This window comes from Hesperophylax consimilis, chromosome 4 (genome assembly GCF_061612785.1).
Source record: "Hesperophylax consimilis isolate HC1 chromosome 4, BYU_Hcon_1.0, whole genome shotgun sequence".
NCBI classification, from domain to species: domain Eukaryota; kingdom Metazoa; phylum Arthropoda; class Insecta; order Trichoptera; family Limnephilidae; genus Hesperophylax; species Hesperophylax consimilis.
The window spans coordinates 43,894,149-43,918,393 of NC_142839.1; the positions used below are offsets into that span (position 1 = coordinate 43,894,149).

A 24,245-nucleotide genomic window follows, 5' to 3' on the forward strand; every position below is an offset into this window, starting at 1 on the left:
ATTTGTATGAACCGTACCTTGCTAAGGGCAGTATATATTTGTTCCTGATGTACATAAAATATCACCTGTATGTGGCAATGATTAATATACATAAATAAACAATAAAAGATAATGGATATGGTTATGATATTATAATAGATAGCACAAATAGTTATTAGAGTGCCATATTAATAACAATATTTTGGAAGCGCTGATTATGGTAACATCTCAGATGTTTGTTTTCTACCAAATTACGTAAATATCCACTTGTTGTCATGTGTGGAGCCCATCCAAAAGAATGTGTAGTCCAGAGCACATGATTGTGCCAATAAGCCTCTGCTTGTGTTGGTTTCAGTGACAATACATGAGAACCACTGACAGGAAGATACACATACACTGCGAATGACAGGCAGCTTCTATTGCTCACTTACCACTTGGCTTAGTAGGAAGGATTCCTGCCCGAATTCTGTTTTCTCTACTTACATAATACATGGTGTCCGGAAACAGAAACTAGTGAATGAATCTACATCACATTCATTTGGAGTCGATTTTGTTGCACACCTTTTTTATTTAAGCTTTTGTTTTTGAGTAATTCGAGTTTGAAATATTTGGTCCTAACGGGGTTACTATCAGCTGTTGCAGGGGGAAAAAACAGTTTCGGATTCGCATATGATGTAGTTCACCAGTTTCCCGTTTGTGCCACTGGTTTCGGGACACTGTGTACAATGTACATATCAGCACCCTTGAGGTGGTTTTGCACAAAAACGGCGCTATACAAATCAACCAAATAAGTTATGAGCATATCTAACTTAAAATAGTAGGCAGTAGCAATAGTGAAAACTTTGAATTGTATTTCCAAAAATTTATTTAATTATACTTCTTACATATTTCTCTATTATGTTTCAATCTTTATTCTTTTGCATTGCGGAAGTGAAAAATCTGAACCTTTATCTTCACTAGTAGAAATAAACACCGCCGCTTTCCCGCGTTTCCTATTATCTGAAAATATTAAAAAAATACATCTTTAACAACAATTATATAAATTATATTACATATATTATAGCGCAATAAGTATCAGTACCTTTTTTACCAAGAACTAGCTGACGTGTACCCGGCGTTACTTGACTTTACTCTACTTTCAATAAATATAATAAATAATAGTGAAAACCCTATCAAACTCCGTTGCATAGTTTAGAAGAACTAAGCGCACAAACAGACAGACGCGGATAGTGACATTGTTTTATACTATTTAGAGATGACCTTTATATATATATATTGGTATTTACGTTGGAAGGTCATCCATTAATAGTTAAAATATTTGTCTCCCGAAATCGCACCTGTGTGACGTCGCCAGTCACAAAAGTCAATGTTTTATTTCAACAGGCACTGCATTTTGTATGGTGGCGTCGAGAGTCGAGAAAAGTTTTTTAGTCTTAAGTTTAACCGCTTCTATTATTGAAGGTAAAAAATCACCTCTGTTATTGTATTCTACAAAAGTGCAAAAATACATCCGTGACCGCCTCTGATAAACACTGTACATTGTTTAGTATGTTAAATTTTTAACCGTAAATTTGTTTTTTTTATATTTTACAGATTTTTAGACAATACAATTTTCAACTACCATACTCTAGGCCAGTGCTCCGCAACCTTTTCTCACCCACGTCACACCAAATTTCTACCTAGAATTCCGCGGCACACCAAAAGCTAAAATATAAAGATATTAAATTGATGCACAAATTTTACAATAATTTCTTGTTTTTTTATTTGAAAAGTATACATACATACATATTAATATAACATATTTATTTTTACGCAATCTTAATAATTATTATAAAGTAATAATAAATTAATGAGCAATTAATTGTTAAATTAACCTGCGCTTGTTTTAATGAACACAAAAGTTTTATATTCGGCTCGATTTTTCACAACGCAACCCGGAGTTCTTGGTCAAGACCTTTTAAGCATGACTGCTTATCATTTTTAATTAATACAAGCGTTGAAAAACTTTGCTCACATAAATATGTCATTGAAAATGAAAGTAGTGTTAAGAATGCTTTGACGGAAATGTGAGGATATTCTTTTTTAACGTTAATCCAGAAAACATCGAATTGATCTTCGTAGAAGTGAAGTTTTAAGGTCATGTCATTATCTAAATCTGTATATTCCACTCGAATTTGCAGAGGCAGTGCTTCCGTAGAATTTATTGCATTGGTTGCAAAAGGATTTCGAATCCAATCGTATTGTTCCGTATTAATGGAATAAAAATACTGACCAAATTTCTGCTGAAGCATACTTAAATGTTGTTGGGCCAGATCCACAGTTAATTGTTTGTTTTCAATTGTACTATGGTTGATCCTTTGGTACATTTCCAAACATCCTTTTTGCAACTCTTTCTGCCAAAGTTCGTTATTAAATTCATTCAAATGCTCGAATATATCAACCATGTATGCAAGTTTGGCTATCCAGTATTTATCATCGTGGTGCTGATATAGTTTGGGCATATTTTGATTTAAAAGAAACTCGCACACCTCGTGACGAAGCTCAAACAGCCTAGCCAAAACTTTGCCTCGGGGTGGCCAATGAATTTCAGTATAAAACAATAAGGATTCATATTCGGCTCCCATTTCTGCACACAGTATTCCAAAGATTCGCGAGTTTAGGGCTCTTGATTTAATTATGTTTACGATTTTAATAAATTCATTCATCGTGTTCAAAAGTTCCTCCGGTAAATTTTTGACCATCAATGCTTCTAGATGTATGCAGCAGCGTGTAAATTGTAACGTTGTCTTTTTTGTTTTACAGAAGAAACAAAACCTTTTTTACTACCCGTCATTGCCGCAGCGCCATACGTGCAAACAACAATGCAATTGCTCCATTTAATATTATATATTTTTAAGAAATCATCGCTTACTTGAAAAAATTCTTCACCGATAGTTCGCCCTGGAACCTTTTTACAAAATAAATAATTTTCTTTAATAAAGTCCTCGTCAACGAAAAGTACAATAGCTATCAACTGTGATTTATTTTTAAAATCGGTTGTTTCGTTGATCTGAAGTACAAATTTTTCAGCCAATAACAGTTTTCTAATCAGTGTTTCTAATATATTTTGAATACGTCTTTTAACAGTATCTGCAGACAATATTATGAAAAAAATATTGTCATTGTGTACTAAATACATAATGAAATATTGTTAAATGTCAAATACATTGAATTTGACCGCGGCACACCTGTATCCGGCTCACGGCACACCAGTGTGCCACGGCACACCGGTTGCGGAGCACTGCTCTAGGCTATGCCCGTGTTATGTAAAAAAAATAATAATAAAAGTGTTAAAATAAAGGTGAAGATACAATATACCTATACAGGGTGTCCGGAAACTCGTAGTACAAGCGGGAAACTGGTGAATCTACATCACATTTGGAGTCGATTTTGTAGTATATTTTTTTTTTATTTGAGCTTTCGTTATCAAGTAAATCGAGTTTGAAGTTGATTTTTTTTTTTTTTTTTTTTTTTAATCAAAATCTTATAAATTATTACTGAAGATCAAAGTACCCAACTAATTAAAACTATTTGAAAGTAAAACAAATGAAGAAACTCGGATTTGAAGCATTATTTTGAAATCACCCTTCATTTAACCCGGTGTAATCATAAAATATTTCTGCTCTGCAGGGTCAAAACATCTGTTATTCAACCCTAAACACCAGAAAAAACTTTAACCCTAAAATAGCCGAAAAATATTTTTTTTTGTTTTTTTTTTTTTTTTTTGAAAATGCTCAAATCAAAAAACTTTATGTTTTTTTGGGTTCCCCATGTGGTGTAGATTCTCCAGTTTCCCGCTTGTACTACGAGTTTCCGGACACCGTGTATATATATTTTTAATAATTTTTTTAAATAGTTTTAGAAATTCTTTAAAGAATTCTCGCCCCCTTTCAAATATCCAGCGCTGAACACCTACAGTAAAAAGGGATATCTTATTAGTTGATTTTATATTGGTGCTCAATGCGTTGTATATTTTAGAGGCGATGAACCAGAATTGTCGTTAATAATAATAAATCTATATAAATAAAAATGTAAATGTTTGTTTGTTCAAAATCTTAAATCTCCAAAAGTTCTTCACTGATTGCTTTGAAATTTTGACACAACTTTGCATCACCTGTGAGAGGTACAAACATGTTTTATTTTTCATTGGACAAACATGCTTTTTTGGAAAACAGCGCCATCAGTTGGATGTAAAAGCAACAGGCGCTATTGATTCTCTATCTGCACACACAGACTGAGCCACAGCAACACGTGGGGGGGTACAGTATAATAATAATTACCTAATAATTTTATACAATTATTTTTTATAACAATAACTAATTCATCACTGTGTACACTGTAATATTTTTACTTCAGTACTTATTTGTCTATTCTTTTCATAGACATTCAAATGAATAGACTTGCCCTAACATAAAATCTGGGTATAATTTTGACGACTTCTTTTGGCACCAGGGGGGTTAGAGAATGCTTTGAATAAACTATGACATGATGAAATAAGCAGATAATGCTCAGAAAACTAAAGTAAGGCAAAGGTTTGCAGCGCTGTCCAGTTCTTAAACGAATTGCCTGGGTGAAACAACAAGCCTGAACTTTTGTTTACCCTATTTGTTATATAGTTTTTTAAGCAGCCAGCATTTTGCACGCCATTGCAAAAAGGACTAGTAATTCGTAAACAGACTTTATTTTCGAGGACCAAATGGTGATATTTCAATGCAAGTTGCCTGTGGATGATTTGAACTTACCTAAGTTTTCACACCCGGAAAAAAAACCACCCCTGATAACATAAAATTATTAACACAATAAGAAATATAGAAGAAAACAGGATTCCAGCGACATCTAACAAAGATTATCGGACCAACTACAGAAAACTGTAATAATAAAGAAGGAGTATTTTGTGGGAGTTGACATATATATAACAACCAATCAGGCATAGCTTCGGGTGATCAAAGGAATGATTAATTACTAGAATTATCTCACGTTTTAAAAAGTTCAAAGCCTCTTATCATAAACATACAGACTCTTTGTGATGTGTGAGGTCGGCAACGCTTGGGCCATGAATCCCATAAATGCAATGAATGGTCCGGAAATCAGTTTAAGGGAAATAAACGACAGTATCTGATGACAGGTGACTCGAAGTAGAAAAGATGTACGGATATCAATATTGGAAAACATAATCTTAACCCCTGAGAGATCAGAAAAGTGAGAAAACGATATAAATTTGGAATAAAACAAAGATTCTGAAGAACTAAGAGACACATATTGTTGAGTGTTGACCGGAAACCTGAAGATAGTATAGCAGACTGGAAAAATAAAGAAAAAAACGATAGTTGAGATTAAAACATTTGAACTACAATATTGCAGTGAGTCACGACAAGATTATAAACCCCTGGAACAGTCATCGAACTTAGACAAAGAGAATTTAAGGAAAACCAATAAAATTATATCGTGTAAACAGTACAAGAAAAGGGATAATAAAGACACCAATTAATATTTGAATGATCAATTAGCTAACATGAAGATAGATTAAGAAAACTCGTTACATTTAATTGCTGAAACCAAATCAGAGGAATTGTATAAACACATCCATATATCATCCCTGAATTGCATTTTAGGAGTAACGAGGATAAATGTAGGGTTGGGCCAAGAGGATATGAAAAAGTACTACCCACTTGCAGGGTCCAATTGGGTAATAAAGTCGGAGAAAGCGCTTAAGAAACGACAGATAATTTTGGATGGACGCAAAGAAGAAAATAACACCATAGAAAACTGATGAAAAGAACATTGGAATGGGTAGGATATTGAAAATTACCAATGAGTTCATAAATTTCGCATAAGGTTATAAAAGAAAGCATTAGAGCTATGTTTTCCAAGGGAAATTTAAAGAGAAAGCGAGATTTTGGAAGGAAGAACTCATACAGACCTCTTCACATATAAAGATGTTTTCTATCACGAATACCTATCTCCACGAATTAGGTCAAACTAGTACATACTACCTAATTTTCAATTAGGTCTACCACAAACAAACAATTATTATCACAAATCGTCCCAAACGCAAATACTAGGCAGCAGAGGTTAGGATCACCATACGTTATTAAAAAGAAGAAAAAAAAAGTTAGGAGCTTCGAATCAGTTAAAATTACAAATAGTCAGCGCGACCAGGAGTTAGAATTAATTTAGTCATTAAAAAGATAGAAGTAAATTGTCAGATTCATTTATTGACCAATCACCGAAAGTGGGACAGACACACTGCCTCCCACGCAATTGGTTTGTTTCCCTGATTGGCTCATTTATAAATTTGGATTTCCACGATTCTAATTAATTTTCATAATATGTTTATCCTGACAAAGAAACCATTGGTTTCGAAACATGTTGATTATTTTGATTAAATAGTAGGTATATATAGTTATTTATTTTCTTTAAATGATTCACTGGAGTTCTTTATTGTGTGATATTTTGTTCTAAGTTACTCCAAGTTACTATGAGGTACTCTGATAACATAATCTATATTAAATGACCAATACAGTTTACAAACTTCTAATTAACACTAGCATGACACAAAAATCTGTTTTACATACCTGCTTTTAATAGAACTTTCCTCGCATTCTCAGACATAGAATATTTGCAGAGTTGTTCGTTCATGCCTAAAATAAGTCCACTGAATCTGGAGTTAAGTCAAATATAAACATCATGCCTGTGCCTGATAGCCTGATCAAAAAATACTAAATAGCCTTTATCAGTTCCACGACAACTCAGGACAGTGGCAATTCAACACACTTTTTAAAAGTGTTATAAAGTCAAGAACGAGTTGTAAAAGCGATCCATTCTCCCGACTATGCACCCATCTTCCACTGCAGTCGGTTTGAGAGAGGGTAATAGAGGACCGCCCGTTCCTACGCAGAGTCGAGAGTTCAAGAGCCCGTAGAATTGCAATGATTCAGTTAAAAAGGATACAGGTTGATAATATCATATGGTCCTCTTATTTGGTACTCTGTGTCAGCTCCACTGGAAATGATGATATTGGCAGATTTCCCAATGGCATGGTAAAGGTGTGCCCTTTGGATAATGTTCTTCCGACATGTGGAGTCCTTCAAGGCGGGGGCGTACATTATTTCAAAGAACACTCCCCGTTCCACGGCTTGCTTGTACAGCTTTTTATTTATCTTTAATAGTGAGCGAGCCTCCGGAGAGAAGGATATGATGTCTACGTCCATGGTGGTGCAAGCGTGGCTCAGTGCAGCACTAGTGGTAGGAATGACAGCTAATATATCATATTTCTTTACATTTTCTGATTGACTCTGAAAACAAACAATTAACTACATTATAAATAGGGTTTTAAGCTATTTAACAAACACTACAAGGATTATAATATAATCCATTTATTTTGTATTATTATTATTCATATTTCAGCGATTTTATTCAATAAAATGTGAGCTGTTCAAATTAGACATGGATTAGGTTCCTTTCGGAAATTTTGAAACCATTTTGTTATAACAAGCCACGAGTGCAGTCGTTAAAGGTGCATTTCACTGGAAAGTGGTACAATAATATTTATTTCAGTTTTGCTCAATTTCTCTTTTACATTTCTGTTTTGCATTACTTAATTGGTTTATTTGTGTACAAAATAATGACAACATTACAGATATATTTTATCTAGTACATTGTAAAAGTACCGCAATACAGTGAGTATGTAGTGCTAAAAACAGAATATGTCGAATTTTACGTCCACCGTGTTCAGGTAGCAGGTCGCTTTTCCCACGGGTGAATTCGGGTACAGATTTGTGCCACTTGCTCGACAATACAGTACATATGTTGTAAAATCCTCTTCAGGTGGTATTGAATGATTTTTACCTTCAGATCCGTAAAGGTTAATGAATTAATCTCATATCAATGATGTCATGTAATTATTAAACTTGTCGGGTTAGTAGAATATGTTACTCATAATCACATGCATGCGTACTGCGTATACCAGCTGTAATATCTGGTAATGTGGCCTCACCGGGTGCTTTACCCGTGCTGAGGTATTAGTAGTTGGCAGATTTTCAAATTGCCCGACACCCAGAATAGCAACATATTACGATCGTAGTAAGACGGAGATGACAGACTTTGCTAACAATCTGGTCGATTTGACAAATATCGATCGGTCGCGCAATGAAAATGTAAAATAGCATTTGCAGAAACTATTAGAGGAGTATTTTAAATCGAAATATTGATTTACCAAAGCAAATACGGAATTGAATTGGCCGTATTAGGGAATCTTTATAAGTAAGACTGAATATGTTTGAATTTATAGTACTCACCACTTTTAGACAGGAGTTGACTTCGGAAATCTGTACAGTTAGTCGATGAAGAATTTTAATTTGTGAATCATTATCCTGTAACAAAATAATTTTTTTTGAAGTCCACAATACATAAAAAAGAAATAATTAGAAAAAGTGGGGTAAAGTTGCAGAATTCAGCTTCATGTTCTTTTCACAGCCATGATTTTTCTTGTTTGTATTTTCTGACATTTGTTGTAGGTAGTTTGAAGATTAGGAAATACGCATAAACTATTTAAATAACCCAAACTATGAATATAGTTTTGTGGATGTTTTTCTATCTTCCCCGATGTAAATAGTTTTTTCTTGGATAAAGTGGCGGAACTCCATCTCACACTAGTAAATAACCCTTGATATCAACTTAATTAGTACTGGAAACTACTATTTAAGTCAGGGAAGATAATTTAAACATGCAACGCAGCGAGATACTGATCAAGATGGTGCCTTGAATTGGCTCTGGCACTTTCTTGTGTGCAATTATGTAAAAAAAAGAAAGTTTCGGGCGAAGAACTGGTTCAACTCAAAAAAAAAAAAAAAAGAACTCAAAAATTGTGACTCCATTAATCCAAAAACATCATACGGCACTGTGACTGACGTCAAAATCATCAAAATTTCATTACACACTCGGTGACTCACGCTCGCCAACCTGATATACAGCGCCCTTGAGGTGATTCACAATCCAATTATTATATTGTGGAGTAAGGGGGAATAATAATAATTACTCGGCCGATTTGTCTACTCACACGGTGATCAAGGAAGCCATCGAGGGCGCTCTCCACCACTGCCCCGATATTGCTACCGATTATAGGGAGGTGTGTAGGGCCTTTTATGCATTTTTTACCATCTCCCCCAACATAAATAGAAGTTTCTTGCAGTAATTCAGTTGAAAATTGCGTATTAAGCGTGAGGCGGAATTCGGAAACTTTACTGTTTGTTGTAGTAATTTAGTTGAAATGAAGTGTAATTTCAGTAATTTGTGCATGAAGCGAAATTCTGCAAATTTACCAATGTAAATAAAGAATGTTCTGTTTTCTGCCTCCGTGATTCCAGAATTACTGATACTGATATAATTACTGATACTGTGTATAGTATTACTGATAAGTATATATTAGTACAAGCTGTCAGTGCCCCGACATTGAGCGCACTACTCAGATGAAATACCTCGGCCTCACCATTGATCCATACCTAAAATGGAATCTTCACACTCAAATAATTGCAACTAAAATAAGAAAAACCATGCACTTTTGAGAACAATACGAAACTTTCTCGACTTACAAAACTCGAATCTACTTTGCTGTCTGTCAATCTATCATTGAGTATGGAATCATAGCATGAGGAGGTGGCACTTCATCTGCACTAGACCCAATCATAAAAGCACAGAAAACCATAATCAAAAAAATCCTTAGGCTACCTCTAATTACAGACTCGAACTTGATCTTTAATATTACGAATGTGTTTGACGTTCGGCAGATAAACGCAAAAACGATCGCCATGCACCTATACATAAACATACATAAATACTACACATAAAGTTTAAATACTTGCTGTACTCGAAACAAAAACAAAGATTTACTCCAAATTCCTGCAATGCATACTACTTTCAGTCAAACAAATTTTTGGTACGTTGCGACAAGATTGTACAATACTCTTCCAGAGAACATGAAAAAATGTGATACTGAAACAAATTTCAAAAAGAACATTTATAAGACTTTTGGTGGCTTACAACACAGTTTATTGTTTAGGTTACACAGATAACAATAGCAAAAATAGTCACAGTTTACACATTGAAAATAACATTTATCGACTAGGCAAGGGTTTATATAGGGTCCTTGCGGGATAGTAATTGGGAACAACAAAATAGAATCGAGTCGCGGCACAACTGTTCGGGACTAGCCTAGGTTTGCTTGGGGCGGATTACTGTCTCTCAAGGGCTGTGCGCAGCACAGGTAGCCAAGAAGAGGAGCGCGCCTTTAGCGAGTCTAGTAGTCTTCAAGTCGGTTGCTTAGCAATGGTAGTAGATAGCTGTCCTCAGAGAGCCGTGCGGGGCACGGGTAGTCAGCTGAGGGAGGGTACTAGCCAAGGCGAGCAGACAGGAGAACTGTGCTGTGTAAGGGCGAGTTGCTGCTTTTAAGGGCTTCATCCCGTGTCAGCAGCGTAGAGGATGGTCGGCCGCGTGGGGGAGGGATGCGTAGAAAGTGTTCTGCGCATCTCGTCACCTGCGTGCAGCAAGACAGGGACAATGCCATATGGGGAGAGAGAGAGATGGTGTATTGGCAGTAATATACCGCGCGCTACATCCTCCCCCTCTGGATCGAGGAGCGTCTCGCTGAAGATCCAGATTTGTAGTAAGCGAGATTTCTTATTTATTCTTCTTAAGGCGGCCCCGTTTGCACAGGGGAATCACTGGAGCTGGTAGTGGTCTGACAAACCCTTGGTATGGAGTCAGCGCCGATGTGTGGTAAGTGCCAAGCGAAACATCCGGGGCTGTCATGGCAGCTATTTCGTAGCTTGTTGGTCCATGTTTTTGCAGTACTAGGTATGGGCCATCTCGCAGTGGTCCTAATTTGGCACGAAACCCCCTTGCAGCCTTGCTAAGAGCGTGTGATTGGACAAGGACATGATCCCCGGGCTGGTACCGAGGATCCTCTCTTCTTTTATTATCCATGTATTCCTTTTGTTTATCTTGTTTGTGGTCATTGTGATTTCTGACCAGACGTAATGTGTCAGCAAGGTGTAGCAGGTGAGGTGTTATTTCCGGAATGAAGTTTTCTGATTGAATGATGCCTCTTAAGTCTCTACCTACATCATCTGCCGATCTAAGCTCATGTCCAAACGTTAGGTAGGAAGCGGAGTAACCGGTGCTTTGGCCGAAAGCGGTGTTCATGACGAAACGTATCGAAGGCAGGCTTTCAGCCCATGTTCTATGCTCTGTGCCTACCAAGATGGTTGTGGTTTCAGATCTCGGTTTTTTCTTTCGACAGGGTTTGCTTCTGGATGATATGATGGCGTGAAGCTGTGTTTGATGTCCAGGCAGTAAGTCAGCTGTTGCATCACTGCAGACACAAACTGTGTGCCGTTATCGCTGATAAGTCGGCGGGAAGTTCCATAATGCAGGCAAATTTCGTCAATCAGAATACGGGCGCAGGTTTCTGCAGTAGCTTCTTGAATAGGAAATAGCTCTACCCAGCGTGTGGCAACGTCTTCGATGATGAAGATCCAGTTTTTGCCGTCCTTGGATGTTGGGAGTGGTCCAAAAAGGTCAAAGGCTACTGTTTCAAATCGCTGGTTCATGACCGACGTCTGCAAGAGGTCAGCGGGTTTTAAATTTGATGGTTTGTACCTTTGGCACTCAATACAGTTTTTTATGTGTTTTGTTATATAGGTTCGCATGTTCTTCCAGAAGTATCGTCTTGCGATCCTTCGATTCGTGCGTTCTACTCCATAATGTCCGGCAGTTTGGGCATCATGATAAGCCGCTAGTATTTTGTGTTGTTCTTGCTCGGGGACAACTATTTGAGCGTCTTCTTCTTCTATGTCTGGTGCATAGCAATACAATACACCTTGTAGCATTAGGTATCCCTTTGTTGTCCAGTAACTAAGGTTCTCGTTCGGAGTCTGGTCTTCAAAACACTCAATGATTTTTTTTAAATTAGCATCTTTTAGTTGTTCTTTTCGGATGTCAACAGCGTTTCGTACGAGAACGTCGATGGTTACAGTGCAAACTGCACAAATGGATGGGAGCTCCTCAGGTAAAGGTGGGCGTGATAGTGTGTCTGCCACGAGGTTGGTACGTCCTGGGGTATACTGGATATTCAAATTGTATGGTTGAAGCTGCAGAGCCCATCTCGACATTAACCACTTTAACGCTTGGTGGTCGGTGACAACCGTGACTTCTGCTCCTTCGATGTATCCTCTGAACTTTGTGACTGCCCATACCACTGCTAGGGCTTCTCTTTCTGTCGTGGAATAATTTCTTTCTGCGGGTAAGAGTAGGCGGCTTGCATACTCTACCGGATGCTCATCGGGGCCCTCCCCCTGGACCAGAACTGCTCCCAATGCGTAGTTACTTGCATCTGTTTTTATGGTAAATGCTTTAGTTCCGTCGGCTTGGCGTAAGATAGGGGCACTAGTAAGTAACCTTTTCAGGGTGTCGAAGGCGTTCTGCTGCGGGGGGTTCCATTCCCATCTGACATCTCTCTTTGTTAAGTCGCTTAGTGGTTTTGCAGTCTTCGCAAACTCAGGTACAAATCGTCGATACCAGGAGCAGGTTTGAAGAAAGGTCTGTAGTTGCTTGACGTTCTTCGGCTCCTTCAATTTTCTCCGGGTTGGTGCTGATCCCTCCTGGAGATATCAAATGTCCCAGGTAATTTATACTCGGGCAGCAGAAGTGACATTTATCTACGTTGGCAGTGAGATTAAATCCACCTAGCTTATAGAACACTTGCCTCAAATCAGCAAGATGTGTTTCGAAGGAAGATGATAGAATAATTATATCGTCTAGATATGCTAGGATGTTGATGTGGTCTAACTCGATCCTCAATCGGTCTATAAGGCGTTGGAAGGTTCCTGGGGCGTTCCGAAGACCGAATGGCATTTTGAGAAAGCGATATAAACCAAACGGTGTTATGAATGCCGTCTTATCGCGATCCTTCTCCAGCACTTTAATTTGCCAGTAGCCTGACCGAAGGTCTATGGTTGACATGTAGTTGGATTGCTTTGCCGAGTGTAGCAGGTCATCCATCCTCGGTAAGGGGTACGCGTCTGGTACTGTAATGGCATTGAGCAAGTGAAAATCGATGCATATCCGTCTACTTCCGTCTATTTTGGGAACCATAACCACTGGTGCGGCCCAAGGGGAATCCGCTTCTTCTATAATGCCTTGTGCTAGCATATTGTCTACTTCTGAGCGTAGCTCCATTTGACGGGCTGGAGAGAGCCTGTAGGGTGCCACAGAGATAGGTGAGTGGTCGAGTGTCTCGATCCTATGCTCGATTTTCGTAGTGGATGAGAGTATCGCCGAGAAAATGGAGACATTCTCATGCAGAAGAAGGTCTAGCTGGTCTCTCTCATCGTGTGTTAGGTGGGTGGCTTCATCTGACCGGAGGCCCAGTACTTCGGCGTCCAGAGAGCAAAATTCCATCCCGGAGTCCGTCTTCTTTTTGGGAGAGTCGTCGAACAGCCTGTACGAATCTGTCATGACTTCCATAAGATCTCCCTCCTCCAGGGCGTCCTCGTGGAACAGCTCGTTAAGGGCTATCATTTTTGCCCAAAGATCAGCGCGGGGCGGTGTCCTTTTAAGGGGACTTAAAAGAGGCGGTGCGTAGATCTCATAGCCATGATCCTGTGGTGGTGAGGAGGGCGAAGGACTTAAAGGAAGAGGTTCATCTAGTTTAACCTCTCCTATCGCACAATTCTCTTGCGTATGTATTAAAGTATCATCTTCCATGTTTAAGAGATAGCGTTTCTCAGGGCTGTCAGAAAATGCCCATGCGCGTTGGGGAATATTTATCTCAATCCCCGCGTCTTCAATGAAGTCCACTCCCAAGAGGGTGCGATTTTCGTGGCACCCAGGGAGGACAATGAAACTAGAGGGTATTTTCCTTCCTCTGAGAGTCACGGTGGTGTTTATGGTCTCCACCTCTTGACGTTTCGGAATTCCATCCGCTAGAACAATATTCATGGTCCTTTTGAATGCTTTAAATTTTTGAGTAATCAGGCGCCTGTGTAGATCGGCGGATGCCACCCTTAGCCTAGCCCCGGTGTCAATGTGAGCGGTGCCTATGTGTGACCCGACCTTAATTTGCAGAGTGGGCCTTGCTCTAGGGAGCCCTACTTCGCTTACTGAGCAAAAGTCCGCTCTTGTATAAGGCACATTCACTTTTCCCCAGTTGCACTGCGGGCATTTGCTCCTAACAATACCAGGCTTACCGCAACCATAACAGGCGAATTTGGCGTCGCGGGTCGTCTCCGGTGCACTTCTGCTCTGCCGTGGAATGGGTTTGGTAGGTGCCCCAACCTCTTGGCTCCGGCGGGTACGACACTCCTCAATAAGGTGGCCGGATCTGTGGCAGTGCGCGCAACGCAAACGGCCATCGAACTTATTTTCCGTTGTGCGTGCTGGGCCAGGTTAAGTAAGTTCGTGTAAGTTTTCTTCAATTAGTCTCGCTTTTACAAGCAGTTCAGCGAACGAGCAAATTAATTCACGGGGAATTCTATTCTATCGGGGAATGCGGATATTCAGCTGTCCGAATTCAAGGTCGATCTGGACCTTTTCTAGGTGGGTGGGCGGAGGCAATTCCGCAAGCAGCATCCGTTGTTTTGAAATAAAAACATCTTGTTTGAAACTAAATATTTCATTGTATACTTTGTACGCCGGTTTCTGAGGGGCGAAAGTATGTCTTAAGAGATTCGTTGCATCTTCCCAAGTACGTACTTCCCCTTTTACTCCGAGCCACCAGGCAGCTGCATCTTTTGTTAATAGGAGAGGTAGTCCTACCAGTGCGCTCTCGTCTCCGATCTTTTCGGCACATTTGAATATGGTTGCCGCGGCTATGAAGCTCTCAACTGCGCTTCTTTCTCTCGTGCCATCGTACCGAGCAGTACAAGTGGTGAACATACCCGTACGCTGTGGCTCTGTTTGCGTTCGCTTTATTGAATTTGAGTAAAGCTGATGATAGCGCCTTCCCCATCTTGAAGCGAGGGCTGCGGCGCGGACGCGAAATTTTCACTGATTTTAACACTTTTGCACAACATATCTGGCCACTTAGTTCGGCGCCAGTTTATAAGACTTTTGGTGGCTTAAAACACAGTTTATTGTTTAGGTTACACAGTTCACAATAGCAAAAATAGTCACAGTTTACACATTGAAAATAACATTTATCGACTAGGCAAGGGTTTATATAGGGTCCTTGCGGGATAGTAATTGGGAACAACAAAATAGAATCGAGTCGCGGCACAACTGTTCGGGACTAGCCTAGGTTTGCTTGGGGCGGATTACTGTCTCTCAAGGGCTGTGCGCAGCACAGGTAGCCAAGAAGAGGAGCGCGCCTTTAGCGAGTCTAGTAGTCTTCAAGTCGGTTGCTTAGCAATGGTAGTAGATAGCTGTCCTCAGAGAGCCGTGCGGGGCACGGGTAGCCAGCTGAGGGAGGGTACTAGCCAAGGCGAGCAAACAGGAGAACTGTGCTGTGTAAGGGCGAGTTGCTGCTTTTAAGGGCTTCATCCCGTGTCAGCAGCGTAGAGGATGGTCGGCCGCGTTGGGGAGGGATGCGTAGAAAGTGTTCTGCGCATCTCGTCACCTGCGTGCAGCAAGACAGGGACAATGCCATATGTGGAGAGAGAGATGGTGTATTGGCAGTAATATACCGCGCGCTACACATTATAATTAAACCTCAACTTTTTCTATCTGTTACATACTACCTGTTGTTTTTATGTTTTTATATTATTATTTTCTGTTGTTAATTCTATTTACCTAATTTGTAAACAAATGTACACTATGAACACTCAACATGTATTCTTAGTTATACATAGTTGCAAATTTCTTAAATAAAGATATATTATTATGTATGAGGCGTATCCAGAAAGTAAGTGTACTGAGGCTCTCACGACCGAATGAATTTTATTTTCGACATGTAGGCTACACTTCCGTGTAGCCTGACTCTTCCCCTCCGCAACGAGACCAGTTCAAGGTCAGTACGTTGAGAAGTTTCGACGCGACAAAACGTTTCGTGAAAAATGTCAATCCAATCTCCTGCCAAGTGCGAAATACGCGGCGTCATCCGTTATCTCGTTTGAAAGGGAAAACGTCCGTTTGAGGTTTATAATGAGGTGAAAACTGAATATAGTGATAAAGCTATGAATCGTACGAGTGTTAACAAGTGGTATCGCGAGTTTAAAAACGGTCGTACATCTGTGCATGATGATCAGAGGAGCGGAAGACCTTCAATTGTGACACAATTTCAGCCAAGAAAATCATGGCATCCGTGTTTTGGGCCTGTCAAGGCATAATTTTGATTGAATATCTGCCTCAAGGGGAGACCATCAACTCTGCAAGATACTGTGAGACCCTAAAAAAATTGCGAAAGGCGATTCAAAACAAGAGGAGAGGCACATGCTGACAAAGGGAGTCAGCCTGCTGACCGACAATGCCAGACCACACACGGCCAACGCCACAAAGGAACTGCTTGCCTCGTTTAAATGGGATATCCTGAACCACCCCGCGCATTCCCATGACCTAGCACCTTCAGATTATTATCTCTTTATCTCCCTGAAGCTGTACATGTGTGGAAAAAGGTTTTTAACGGACGAGGAGGTAAAGGAGGAGGTGGAGAAGTGGACGAAGGGGTTGGCGGGAAACTACTTCGAGGAAGGCATCAAAAAGTTGATGCCCCGATTCACCACCTACATTGAGAGGAATGGCGACTATGTCTAAAAATAGCTTACATATGTACTACGGTAACCATGTAATTTTTATAATTTTACTTTCTGGATACGCCTCGTATTAGTATTAGTGATAGGTGTATATACAAGTAGCGAGTATTTTTTTATATCTTACCATGGACAGTAATCATAACAATATGTATTTGTAAATGTAAATAAGTATGTTAGTCGTAAGGGGCCGTTCAAGTATTACGTAAGCAGATTTATTAAAATTATTTACCCCCTCTTCCCCCTTGTCACCAAAAGTAAGCAAAGCTCTTACCCCCCCCCCTCCCATGCTTACGTAAAAATTGGTACCTATATGCATTTTTCTGTTAATGTATTCTGTTTTTAAGCGAGTACCTAAACGTATTAATTATTTGTGGGAATCCCCGAATATATATTCGGTTTTCAAACATAGACAATGTGTGGGTTGCAAATGTGTAAAAAAAAATAACTACTGCTGAGCAGTGCTGACGTAATCCGTATCTCGACCCCCCCACCCCCCATGTCATCAAAAATAAGCAAAGCAAAGACCCCCCTGCCCCCCTATAGTGCCTACATAATACTTGAACGGCCCCTAATAGTTGGAAGTAATATTATAGCAGTATTGTGTAAATACCCACTCGGTCATAAAAATATGTATAGTTTTAAGTCACTAGTTATAAGTCATAGTTTTAAGTCACTAGCTATTTTTTTTTTTTTTTTTTTTTATTTATTTATAATGTATTACAAAAAACATGGTAAGTAACACATTATTCCCAATGAGTTGAGATAAAACTCATTACGGGAAGTACAGACACATAAAATACATTTTACAAGGATATTACACTTTTAAAAAAATACAACATATTGAAAAGGAAAAGAAAAATAAATAAAAAAGGAAAAATACATTGTTAAGAATAGAGATTTTAGAAATACTGAGAGACATCTATACACATGAAACATAGTAAACCAACATATGAAAGCGAGCGAAAATTCACTGGTTTAAAAACATTTTCAGGAAATAATCTTTAAGAGTTTTAACTAATATTTTTTTGTTAGTTACTGATTGCTTTATTTCATTAGGTAATGCATTGTATTGTCTATATGCAATATATTGTAATGAGTTAATACCAAATTTTGTTGTGTGGGTAGACGATGCTAGGTGTATTAGATTTTGGGACCGTGTTTTGTGCTGGTGTATGTCTGAATTAAATGCTGGTTTGATGTTAGTGTGTGAGGATCTATGTATGATTTGTAATATTGTACAAGTGATATTGTATTTAGGTAGAACCGTAAAAGGAAGTATGTTTGTCTTTAAATATATATCTTTGATATGTATATCCCACGGTAGACGGTAGATATTCCTTATTGCTCGATTTTGAATCACTTGTATTTCTGATATCTGTTTTTTAGTAATAGTGCCCCAGATACTAACTAAATAACTCAGATGGGAGTGAATCATCGCATAGTATGTGGCCCTTAGTAGAGATGTAGAGAGAAGACCTTGGAGTCGGTACAGTACGCCGGTTATTGGGGATATTTTAGATTTCACATGCTCAACATGGGAATTCCACGAAAGTTTAGAGTCTATTAATAGCCCTAAATATTTCGTGACTTCTATATTTTGGAGCTTCTCAGTTCCAAGTGTGATATTCATGGGCACATAATCCTTATTACCGAAAGTTAGGTAGTGCGTTTTTTTTATATTGAGGCTCAATTTATTAATACGCAGCCAATTAGCTAGAATTGAGACATCTACATTCATTTGAGACTCCAGGTCACTCAGGCTTGTACTGTGATAATAGATTACAGTGTCATCCGCATAAAGTTGGAGGTTTCCAGAGATACCACATTTAGTTATGTCATTGACATATAGCAAGAAAAGCAGAGGCCCAAGAATTGATCCCTGTGGCACTCCACATGTGATTTTACCTAAGCCACTCGAGACACCTTTGACTTCAACAAGACAAAATCTATCATCTAAGTAGCTTCGGAGGAGATTTAGGGGCTTCCCAACAATTCCCAAATATTCCAATTTCTTTAAGAGTATTTCATGATCGACCGTATCAAAGGCTTTTTTGAGATCTATAAATATGGCTGCCACATATTCACCCTGGTCTATATACTGTTGAAGGTTGGAGATAAAATCAAAGGCGGCACATTGAGTACTAGAATTTTTCCGAAAGCCATATTGTTGTGGTGTAAAGATATTATTCGCAGATATGTATTTTAGGAGTCTATCTTTGATTATGGTCTCAAATACTTTTGAAAAAACCGATAGAAGTGATATAGGACGGTAGTTAGAGATACATGTTTTACAGTCTCCTTTGTGTATAGGTATTATCTTCGCTAACTTTAATTCATTTGGAAACTTTCCCGAGGACAGTGACCAATTAAAAAGTTCCGTAAGGTGACCCGCTAATTCTTCTTTACAAGTCTTGAGAACTGATGGTGTTACTCCATCGAGTCCCGGTGCTGCTTTCAGCTTAGTTTTAGAGATGATCCTCAGTACCTCATCTTTGTTTGTCCTAGCCATGTACAAGGATTGGCAAGCCTTCGGTTCCACAAATACGGTATTACAGTCATCCGGGAATGACGGAATGGTAGCTGCTAGCTTTTTTCCTATTGAGAGAAAAAACTCATTAAATGCGGATGCTATTTGGCTCGGATCCTTAATTACGCAGTCATTTACCACGAGGGATTCTATTTCGTTAGTTGGTTTATGTGTTCGGTTTGATAGAATAGAGTTTATGATTTTCCAGGTTTTAGTGGGGTTATTTTGGTTTTGTTGAAAGCTGTTCGCATAATATTTGTGTTTTAGATTTCGCCTATAATTAGTAATGGTATTTCTCAATCTCTTTTTAAGTGTTACAAGAGTAAGATTACCAGGGTCTTGTTTCCACTGCTTGTGAATCTGGTTTCGTTCTTTGATTAATGTATTTAATTTGGAATCAAACCACGGAGTATTCAGTTGTACCCGACTTCTTAATCCTGTTTTTGGTGTAGTTGTACCTGATTCTATTGCCTTTTTAATGTGATAATTGAAACTTTTAAAAGGGTCTTCTGAGTTGCTTAAGTTGATCGTGAAATTGTTATCAAGAAGATAGGATTTTACTGACATACTGTTGATGATAGGTCTCGTAATCCGGGATTTGGTTCTATTATTAAAACATTTTTTTAAGTTGTTCTTATAATCAACAATAAGTATATTATGGTCACTAAGTGGATCATCAATATTCGATATAGTAGTCTGAATGTTTTGCCTATTTGATAAGATGTGATCTATTAAGGTGCAGCTTGTATCAGTGACTCTCGTGGGAAATGTTTTGTTATGTATTGAAAAATTGTAAGATTGTAAGATGTTGCAAAAATTTAATGAAGAGTGTGTGGATATGGATATGTCAATGTTAAAGTCTCCGAATATTAATGTATCTTGTCTACTTTCGTTCAGTATTTTTTCTAGATGTATTAGAAAATCCTGCATATTTGTGTTGGGTTTTCGATAGATAGCATAGATGTTAACTGGTTTCCTATCACTGCTACTAAGCGTTATACCTAAAAAGGAATTTTCATTTGAGAAATTTTCAATAATTGCACACTTCATAGTATCAATCACATATATTGCTACGCCGCCTCCTCCTTCGTTGGGGCGAGAAGCAAAAACACTTTTGTAACCATTCAGGGAGTAAAACTTTTCCTCTCCAATCTTAAGCCACGTTTCCGTAATGACGAGCACGTGTACAATGTACCGCGAACTTCTTACTTTTTCTTCAATCTCATCAAACTTATTACGGATGCTTCTCGCGTTCATATACATTATTCGTAGACAGTTCGTCACGGGATTATAATTCTCGATGGTGAGGCACTTATGCTCATGTATGTTACACTCCATAATCTATAGTTGCAAGGTCATTCTTGAGTGCAGCGATGTAGGCCGGGCAGTTGTCCCTATCTCCAGTTGAGTGATCAGCAGGCTTACCAAATCTGGTGCATGTCGCGCAAACTGGTTTGATGGTGGAATTTGGGCAGGACTCACCAGTATGATTCTGTTGAGCACAATGTCCACATGTGGGTTTGGTATCTCTGCAATACTTGTATGAGTGACCAATCATGTAGCATTTGGTGCAGACAGTAAGGCCAATAAAATCTCGGACGCGGCAAATAGTCCAGCTTATAAATACTTTCTCTTGCTCGACTAGAAATTTACGTACGGTAGCGGGTACTGCGTAGATACGGTGACAAGCGTTACCTGTGCGAGCACCAGCCAGGTGACTTAGTTTACAGCCTGCAATAGTTTCTTCAATGTCTTCAACGTTGGGAATACCAGTGAGAGCCATCTTTAAAAAATCTTCGTCGGTCAGGTCCCGGGGAACATTAAAGAATATCAGTCTCGGTAGACGCTTTGACGGTAGTCGGGCCTTCAGTTTGCTCGAGTTGTCGAAGCAAGGTGCATTTAATAGCTTTTGTTGTTCGCCCGTGGTTGCCGTATTGATCAGGATGCCTTTATTTCTTATTTTTTTTATTCCCGTGACCCGAACGCCTAGTTCAGATGGCCGAATTGTATCTTCAATCATTTTTTTCGTACCGTCACTGTCCTTTGTGGCGTCCGCATCCGTTGGAAAGATGCAAACGGCAGGTCTTGGTGGTCCGACGCGATGTCCTTGTTGAGTGATTGGTGGGGGTTGGTGAGCATCATATGGCTGTTTTCGGGCGATGTCAGCAAAAGAGAGGGTAGCCTCCGTTGCCACTGCCACTCTCCGCATAACAGGCCCGAGATCAGACTCTAATTGTATGATTTTTTGCTCAAGGTGCCTTTTTTCCCTCTTCTCGTGGCGTATTTTTATTTCTGCCATTCTAAGTTGTGCTGCAACTGTAGCTAAATCCGCACGCATCGTCTCTCGCTCCAACAACAGCTGAGATACGGATCTGAAAACTTCCGATACGTTTCTAGCGATCCTCAGCTGCTGGTCTTTTGAGACCTTAGATTGCTTCTCTGCTAACACAAGTTGAAGAGCTGTTATAAGCCACTGGTATTATACTAAATCTTGGTTATAAGCCACTGGTAATAAATCGAAGTTGTAAGTCTAAATGTAGGTCAGATGAATAGATGAAGTTGTAAGTCTAAGTGTAGGTCAGATGAATAGATGAAGTTGTAAAGCGCCTTTGAGGGGATTTTCTCACGAAAATGGGGCTATAGAAAAGATCTAAACATTATTTTTACAATAATTATGTATTTTATGAATATCATAAACTTATTCGACTGTGGTTTGGTGAAAACATCAAGCTACAAAATTAAAATTTACAGGAAACGATAAAAACAAATATTTTCAAATTCGTAAAACTAATTAAAATCTTGAAGTTTATGTGAAAGAGGTTTTATGTTTTTAAAATTTTTGGTAATTATTTACCTAACCGCCGCACTTTTAGGAACAGATTATGGAAATGACATTTTATTTCAACAATTATTGCAAGAAACAACTATTTACATACACAAAATAGGTTATTAGGTTCTATGTTTGAGTAATTAAGTAGTTTATCCATATTTAGATTAAAAAGAAACTTTGCAAACGTCAAATCCATACTAAAATATCCAAAATGGCGGCAAAGTAATCATTTTATAAGGGAAATCTTGAACTTTGAATGAAAATATAATTTTAATGCATCTTTTACCATCTCTCCTGACGTAAATAGTTGTCTCTTGTAGTAATCAAGTTGAAACGAAGTGTAATTTTCATAATCTGTGGCTATTAAAAGTGCGGCGGTATATTTATCAAAATTTTGATGTAAAATATTACAATTCTATTTATAATTATGAGAGATTAGAGGTTTCAGTAATTTCATCTACGGTTTTCTTGAAATAACCTAAAAAAATTGAATGTAACAATTTTGTTTTAGTATCAAAAATGACATTGGCAAAAATTATGGTAAATATTTCCCTAACTGCCGCACTCTTTATAGGCACAGATTATGGAAATTACACTTTATTTCAACTTAATTACTACAAGAAACCACGATTAATATCGAGATAGATGGTAATAGATGCATAATTTCAAAGTTCAAAATTTACCTTATAAAACGATCTCTTTGCTGCCATTTTTTGTATAACTGACATTTAGCAGGGGTGCCGGGTTCATCGGGTGTTTTCAGGATGCACCTGCCCGCCAGCTGTGAGGGGTGCCAGATCGGGAGAGACCGGTTTGGGGACTCTTTGATCTCTCCAACTGGTCTCTCGACCCATCACCTTGCGCCTCGGTGGAAGGGATATCCATATGTCCATCACTCCTGGACACACAACCGTAGATTACTACCCAACCCTCATATCCTTTACCTTTCCAGGGGCGGCGTTTGGCTCAGGGCCGGCCCCTATATGAAGCCACTGAAAAGTAACACTCCCAAAAATGTAGATTAATGGGTTTTACCTTAACAGCCTTGTGTACATATGTGAAAGCGAAGTGAATATTGAAATGTGAATACCTTGGGTACGAAAGTTGGTGCTGGAACAATGTCTATAATTTCACGGACTTCATTTTTCTTATTTTTTTTCTTAGTTTCAAATGCTGTATCATCAATTGTCTTATTGAGAGCTATCGTCTTGTACCCAACTACAAAATAATACAAAGTGGTTAGGTCACCGTATATTAATAAGAGGAACAACTTAACTGAATTATGGATACTATAACAAAGTTTTGAACATTCGACTTACGTTTTGAAAGTTTACTTATTTTATTCCAACCCATTTTATCAGATACGCAAAAGTCGCAATACGCATTACGATTTGAAGATGCCATGATTTTTTGAGTTGGGAACAAAATATTAGTAGTGCTGTGGAGCAATTTGTTTTAAAAATCTTCCTTTTTTACTATATTTATTACATAAAACATGTGGAAACCACGCTTGTATAATGTGTATATTGAAGTTTGTTTGACATTTAGCCAATTTTCATAGATACTGATAGATACATGGATACATTCATTCAATTGCGAACATAGATAGCATAAATAAACCACTCTCATAGATAGCAAAGGTAACCATAAACAAACCACTCACAAAGCCAAAGATTAACCGTTTTTGACGTATTTGCAGTACTTATTTCGATAGTTGATTTATGCTTATTTCTTGCTTACTCATCTAAAATCCGCCCTCGTCAGAAAATGAATTAAAATGGTCAATTTAATTACTTATAAATTTTTCTAACCTATCGGAAATACTGAATTTAATAGCTTTAAGTTCTATGCCATACTAAGAATCTTAAAATTTGTTATATCATGTAAATTGGAAATAATATACCGAGAGAACTGGACGTGGAGAAGCAAATTACTTGAATTATGTCATTATGCAAATGATATAGCCTACCAACACCCAACATTAAAAATTCAAATTTCAGAGATTAGTGTGTACGAACACAGAAACACGTGATTTTTATATATTAAGATAATAATGTGATAAGTTTAGTGCGAGATACAGACGTAACGCTTCATCTTGGTCAGGGCCGGACTTCCGCCTAGGCCGGAG

At 38.5% G+C, this 24,245-nt stretch overlaps 1 protein-coding gene across 1 annotated transcript; it reads right to left on the bottom strand.

Moving 5' to 3' along the window:
• Positions 1-274: 274 nt before the first annotated feature.
• Positions 275-23,697, bottom strand: Rpp30 (ribonuclease P protein subunit Rpp30). Its single transcript, XM_089630997.1, has 6 exons — positions 23,437-23,697; positions 23,208-23,335; positions 8,316-8,390; positions 6,970-7,313; positions 6,594-6,673; positions 275-978 (listed from the first exon to the last, which is right to left on the bottom strand). The coding sequence occupies exons 1-6, from the start codon at positions 23,519-23,521 to the stop codon at positions 875-877; spliced, it is 816 nt and encodes a 271-aa protein (XP_089487123.1). The 5' UTR covers positions 23,522-23,697; the 3' UTR covers positions 275-874.
• Positions 23,698-24,245: the final 548 nt, after the last annotated feature.